This window comes from Apodemus sylvaticus, chromosome 6 (genome assembly GCF_947179515.1).
Source record: "Apodemus sylvaticus chromosome 6, mApoSyl1.1, whole genome shotgun sequence".
Classification (NCBI taxonomy): Eukaryota; Metazoa; Chordata; class Mammalia; order Rodentia; family Muridae; genus Apodemus; species Apodemus sylvaticus.
The window spans coordinates 38,784,997-38,791,861 of NC_067477.1; the positions used below are offsets into that span (position 1 = coordinate 38,784,997).

Genomic DNA, 6,865 nt, shown 5'->3' on the forward strand with positions numbered 1-6,865 from the left:
AAGCTCAGATTACATCCATCCTGAGCTACCTGGGAGGGGCCTGGGCCGCCCTTGTTGGTTGGGTTTGGCCTGTTCTTTCCTTCTCCTCCTTTTTTTTTCTTTTTTTTCTTTAACCGTGTAAGATTTACTGCAAGAGCAACAAGTACTTTAAAAAAACAAAAAACAAAAAACAAAAAAACAAAACCTGGTTTCTCTGTATAGCCCTGTCTATCCTGAAACTCTGTTCTGCTGTAGAATGGCCTTGAGCCCAGACCCGCCTCTGCCCTTGCTTCCTTTTTTTTTATGATGGAGATAAAGGCATGCACCACCACACCCAGTTGACCCCCTAGTGTTCTTGACCACTGAGCCACCAGACTCTGTGTGCAGCCGACTCTCTGTCCCAGGCATGTTGTTTCTCGTTGTTGCTGGCAGCGTTAGAAGGGGCTGTTAATGACGAGTCGGCCTGAGGGAGATGTGAAGCTTCCCCAGTCCCACAGTCACCATGCTCAGTGGTGCTAGGATGCCACTGTGGAGTCTAGACTTGTTTGTGGTTCCTTCGATTACAGTGAGCGCAGTCACTGTGGTCTCACTTAGTGTGGACAGAGAAAGATCAGTACCTCAGCCGCAGGTCCGGTGGTCAAGGTTGGAAGGAGCCTGGCATCTTTTTTTATCTGTTTAATAATTTTTCTGTTGTGTTTGTACGTGAGGGGCGCTCACTTGCACGCGTGTGCCATGGTGCACACGTGAAGGGCAGAGGACAACGCGTCGGGTTGGCTTCCTCCCTCCACCATGCGAGCCCTGCAGATTGAGTCAGGCCTGGGGCTGAAATTGCTAACAGTTAGAGACACAGTAGCAGGGTGTGGATGTGGCTCTTTGGTAGTGTCAGGGTACCATTCCTGAGTCCTGGGTCTAATCCACTGCATAAGGTGGATGCAGTAGCGTACACCTCTATTCCCAGGACTGGGAAAGTGAAGGCGAGAGGATCAGAGGTATAGCATCCCCCTCAGCAGCCATGAGTCTGAGGCTACCCTATATGTCTCATAAAATACATAAATAAAAATAAACAGAAGACCACAGCACAGTAATGGTTCTGTGTGCAGTTGGAATGTCAAGCCAAAAAGTGTCAGAGGGCCTCGGGGCAAGGTTCCAGTCCTAACTGTTGTTCCTTCCCTGATGTAGGCCTGGTGAAAGACGCTGCCAGGCCGGCCTACTGGGTGCCCGACCACGAGATCCTGCACTGCCACAACTGCCGCAAGGAGTTCAGCGTCAAGCTCTCCAAGCACCACTGCCGCGCCTGTGGACAGGGCTTCTGTGATGAGTGCTCCCATGACCGCAGGGCTGTCCCCTCTCGTGGCTGGGACCATCCAGTCCGAGTCTGCTTCAACTGCAATAAAAAGCCCGGTGACCTTTAACCCCAGCTCCCTCTCCGACTCCTTCACAATTCCTTAGGTTCTCAGGGTTAGAAACAGAAGTCTCACTGAGGTAGGCCCTCCTCCTGGTCACCTGGTGTGGTGTGGTGTGTGTGCCCCTCTCACATCCCTGGGCTACTCTTCCTCAGTGGAGGTGAGTTTGGTGGTAGGTCCAAAGGCATGAACCACCTCAGGGCAGGGGGTGGAGCAGCTCTCAGTAAAGCGGAATGGACCAGAGTCCACTGCATTTATTTCACTTAAAAATAATAAATCTCTCTATATATATCTCCATTTATCCATCTAGAGGGGATTTGGAGTGAGTAAGACCGCTTCTGCTTTGAAGACCTACCCTGCTGTGTCCCTAGCCCAGGGATAAGGTGCCATTGAGAGTCTTTCTCCTGAAGCGAGCCAGGTTCAGAGTCACCTTTTGCTGCTTCTCCCAGAGCTTGGCAGTGTCCTTTTGTGGCCCTCTTCCCTCCTGCTCCTCGGCTGCCTGAATGACTGCCCAGGCGTGAACCTCCTGCTTGAAGCAGTCTTGGTTCTGGCCTGTTCTAGGCCGAGGTCCGGCCGGCTTTGTGTAAGCTACTGGTATATAAGGATATATACCAGTAGGGTAGGGTCTTGAGACATAGAAAGTCAAAATGCAGGTACTTGTGGTAGTTGAGGAGTCCCAAAGGAAGTAGGACTCCCTAGCAGGATATCTGCTCCTTGGCGCCTCTGTCTCCACATGGCTTTCTTAGAAGGCCATGCCCTGCTCCTGAGTCAGAGTCCGAGTCCTCCCCTCTTCCCTGGACTCCAGTCTGCCCCTCCTTAGGATTTTTATTGCTCAAAGTGTCTTACTCTTTGTTCCCATACATGCAACCCCTCTACGGGGGGTGGTGACCACAGAAACCTTCCAGGGAAACAGCACAGAATGGACTGTTAGTTATGTTTTTTAAATATATATATATATATATAAATATACAAATAAATATTTCAACAGATCATGAGGAAAAAAATTCTCTTTGGTTCTTAAAAGAGAAACGAAGTGGACAAATGTTTCTCAAAAAGAGCTTGGCCACCATAAGGTCATGACTGGAGAGACTGTTGTGCTGAACTCCTCTCAGGGCGGAGTTCATCTCAGTGGCCAAAAAGAGGAGTCAAAGCAACATTGTTCCTGATTGGACCGATGTGTGGGTGGAGCCTCTGGGAAGGATGTGGGCAGGCATTCCTGGGGTGTATCTCCAGTGATGTTAGCCCTGGGATGGACTGGTCCTTCTAAGATCTGCCCTTTCCGCCGACTGAGGCCCTATTCTAGAACTGTATCTTCCATTCACCACTATAAAGGAATCCTGCTGAACATAGCTGTGTTGGCTCGTTTTTTGCTTTTACATCTCCTTTCCAGTTGATAGAACGCTGCTGGTTCAGCCAGAAGTCAGGAGAGGCACGTCTAAGAGGGGTGATATTTTACACAGAGTACATCAGCTTATTATTTGGACGAGCTGGTTTTTGTTTGTTTGTTTGTGTTTGTTTTTTTTATTCGATATAATTTATTTACATTTCAAATGATTTCCCCTTTTCTAGCCCCCCCACTCCCCGAAAGTCCCGTAAGCCCCCTTCTCTTCCCCTGTCCTCCCATCCACCCCTTCCCACTTCCCCGTTCTGGTTTTGCTGAATACTGTTTCACTGAGTCTTTCCAGAACCAGGGGCCACTCCTCCTTTCTTCTTGTACCTCATTTGATGTGTGGATTGTTTTGGGTATTCCAGTTTTCTAGGTTAATATCTACTTATTAGTGAATGCATACCATGATTCACCTTTTGAGTCTGGGTTACCTCACTGAGTATGATATTCTCTAGCTCCATCCATTTGCCTAAGAATTTCATGAATTCATTGTTTCTAATGGCTGAATAGTACTCCATTGTGTAGATATACCACATTTTTTGCATCCACTCTTCTGTTGAGGGATACCTGGGTTCTTTCCAGCATCTGGCAATTATAAATAGGGCTGCTATGAACATAGTAGAACATGTATCCTTATTACATGGTGGGGAGTCTTCTGGGTATATGCCCAGGAGTGGTATAGCATGTTTTTTTAAAATACAGGTCCATAAGCCCATTTTCAGTTGTATACCCACACTTAAGATGGAAAGTCTGTTTATATATTAGGCTGGTCTTCCCCCTCCCCCTGCCCCAAGACAGGGTTTCTTTGTATAGTCCTGGAACTTACTCTGTAGACCAGGCTGGCCTTGAACTCAAAAATCCACCTGCCTCTGCCTCCCAAGTGCTGGGATTACAGGCATGCACCACCACCGCCCAGCTGTGTTCTTAAACTCAAGAACTTAAGTCATCCTTCTGCCTCAGCTTCAAAAGTGTGTCACACTGAGCTTGGGGTGTGTTTTAACCAACCACCTAACAGTTGGCACTCTCCCCTGGCCCTGTGCCCTAGTTCCACGTATTCCACGCTTCCCTTGAACCTCTTACCCTCGCCACCACCCTCCAAGAGCTCAGATGACAGGTGTGCACCACCGTGCCTGTTTTACATGGTGTTAGGATCAAACCCAAGCTTCCTCCACACTAGGCCAGCACTCACCGTGGGAGCTACGTCCCTCACCCTCATTTCCGGGTAAGTATCCAGCATGCCCCAGATTACATGGCCAAGTGGAACCAGAACTAACTAACTTTCTATCTATCTATCTATCTATCTATCTATCTATCTATCTATCTATCTATCTAGATATTTTGGTTTTTCGAGACAGGGTTTCTCTGTGTATCCCTGGCTGTCCTGGAGCTCACTCTGTAGACCAGGCTGGCCTTGAACTCAGCAATCTGCCAGCCTCTGCCTCCCAAGTGCGGGAATTAAAGGCGTGCGCCACCTCGGTGACTGCTGTGAGTAGTCTTGCTTAGAGAGGGTGAACGGCGGTCTTAATCCACACTAGTGATCAGTAAGTTCTCCTATACTGTGATCCTTTCTCAAACCCTGTCATGGGTGGGGCGTCGAGAGCTAGGCAGCTGCTGTCAGGCAAGAGGTGGCTGGCCTGCTGCTGAGATGTAGCCTCCTGGCAGCCGGGTCTCCCTCTGCCATCATGTCGTCATGTGGATGGACATCCCTCCTGATCTGCAGCTTTGGTGCTTCAAACATGTCAGTCAAATGTGGGGGTAACGAAGTGGTTCTGGGCCTTAGCAGGTCTTGTATGTCCTAGGCGCATGCTTACCACATGGGCATCCCCAAGCCTCTGCTTCCTGCCTGGCCACCTGTCATGTCCCAGTTCTCTGTGCTCTGTGGCTATTGACACTTTGCAGCTTTTCCTCCCTCCCTCCCTCCCTCCCTCCCTCCCTCCCTCCCTCCCTCCGTCCCTTCATTTTTGTTCCTTCTCTTCTACCTTTACTTAGGGGCAGCTTGAGGAAGAGAGGTGAGAAGTGCCTATGTAAGGTATGTAAGGCCTTGCTCTGTCTTTGCTAGGGCAGTTAAGTGTGGATCCTGCTGACCACGCCATGGGGACAGTTCTGGCCTTGCCTTGGCCCAGGTCTCCCTCATAGAGATCTCACAGGAAAATCTATAAAACTTTTTTTTCATGCTGTTCAAATCATTGCAGGAGAAGGAAGTACACTAATGTCAAAAAAGGGGCCACTTTGTTGGCCAAACAATGGAATCCCAGCCTCTGCTGTGGGGGTGGGGAGAAGCTAGCTAAATGCAAGCTGAAAAGGACCCGAAGAAACTTCCTCAGCTGGCAAACATACCAGCTTGGTTCCCTTTCTCCAGCTAGATGCCACAAATCCAGCCAACACCTGGATTAAGAAACAGCATGGCTGTATTCCAGGAACACTCCGTCTCTCTCCTCACAGAAAGCTCTCCTGACACTAGCAGCACAGGTCACTTCCCCCACTTTCCTCACCAGGTGTTCCAAGCAGTCTTTAAATAACTGCACAAAGCTAGCTTATGTGCAGTTATTTAAAGATGGCTGCTCTCACCTAGCACTGTAAATAGAGGTCTTGAGCGGGACTAAGCGGTGTCCCGAGGGGCCTGATGGGAGCTTTATGCACATCTTGTGTTCTCAGCCAGTTGGGAATTGGGAATTTAGTTGGCTATTGCACTGCCAGGCATTGTGCGAGTTCCGGCTGTGGTCTTCACCAGCCTGGAACCAGCTCACGTTTTATAGCTTCCATGTGGGCTCAGGTTTGGAAGTGCAGAGCCTCCTGGTATGGGCACCCAAGCCCTTCAAGGAACCATGGCTCGTCCACATTTCCAGATAAGGTCACAGGAGCTTCTCCTTAAGAGGGAAGGGAAGCCCGTGTCCATTACTATCAGGAGGGCTTAGCAGTTAGCCCTTTTTGTTGTTCTGAGGTTCACAGCACATGACGTGTCTCCGTGCCAAGACCTGGCTCAGAGGTTACACAGGTTCTATTTGGGAACACAGAGCTAAGCTTCCAGGTGTTGGTAAAACAAAAATCCTGTCGTAATGGTAGTTGTGCAAATGTCATAATGGTAGTTGTGCAACTGTGTTTACATTTCCAGCTTTAGAATCCTCTTCAGGGAGGAAGCTGAATCTGTGCCTGCAGCTTGTGTATGCCTGTGAATGGAACTACTCTCAGTTACTGTTTATAAGACACTGTATAGGATCCACCCCTGCCAGGCTTGACCTCAGTACCACATGTGGCCAGAGCCACCTACCTGATGGTTTGCAGTCAGCCAACAGCACACTGCTTGTTGCTTCCCGATTCATCAGCTACTGCCATGGCTTAAACTGCTACTTTATCCTGACACTCCCTGTCCGCACAATTCTACAACTAAAAGAGCCTGTGTTTCCCAGGCTGCTGTGGTCTCCCTTTGTGCTTCTGCTCAGGTCGTAGACAGCTCTGAAGAGGAAGGACACCGTTTAGTATTGCAACAGGTTTTACCTGAAGCCGGCGTGCTTGACAAGTGCACACTGTATCACCCACCGAGCAGGGACCCTAGCTTCACCTAGGATGACACTGACCATTATGCCACTATTTATTCCCTGACTCCTTTATGAATTATTACAAGGATCAAGTAAAAAGTGAGATACTAAAAATAATAGATATATTTTCACCCATTTTGAGGACTTGGTTTGTCTGAACATTGTATTAGGGGATGGGGGAATGAATATTCATGGGTATTTGCTTAGTTGGGGAGTATCCTGGCTAACAGGAATACGTATTTTGAGACAAATAGAACAGTAATCAGAATTCAGAGAGCTGTGCTCTAACAAAGGCCATGGTCTCTAGTCAGACACTCAGTCTCTCACAGGAAGGCAGCCAAAGGCTGACAATCCTACCCTACTGCTGCTGCCTCCTGCTTTCCCATGATTACTGGGGACAGGGAGGATGGATGGAGAGGTCCAGAGATGAGCTTCCTGGAGCATGAGCAGAGCAGGCCAGAGTGGGTATAGGGTTCAGGCCCAACCTGAACATGTCCAGCAAGCTCTGAACCTCTCCCTAACCCCACTGGCAAACCCTGTAGGTATTTCCTTGGGGACAT

General features: G+C 49.0%; 1 protein-coding gene across 9 annotated transcripts in view; it reads left to right on the forward strand.

The window, feature by feature from the left end:
• The window catches only part of Zfyve1 (zinc finger FYVE-type containing 1), a 54,587-nt gene extending 51,868 nt beyond the window's left edge, over positions 1 to 2,719 (forward strand). For all 9 annotated transcript variants that reach the window (XM_052185487.1, XM_052185488.1, XM_052185489.1 and 6 more), the window contains one exon: positions 1,159 to 2,719. In XM_052185487.1, coding sequence (XP_052041447.1) covers positions 1,159 to 1,391 — 233 coding nt within the window. In that variant the 3' untranslated portion in view covers positions 1,392 to 2,719. The remainder of the gene's footprint in view (positions 1 to 1,158) is intronic.
• The last annotated feature ends 4,146 nt before the right edge of the window (positions 2,720 to 6,865 follow it).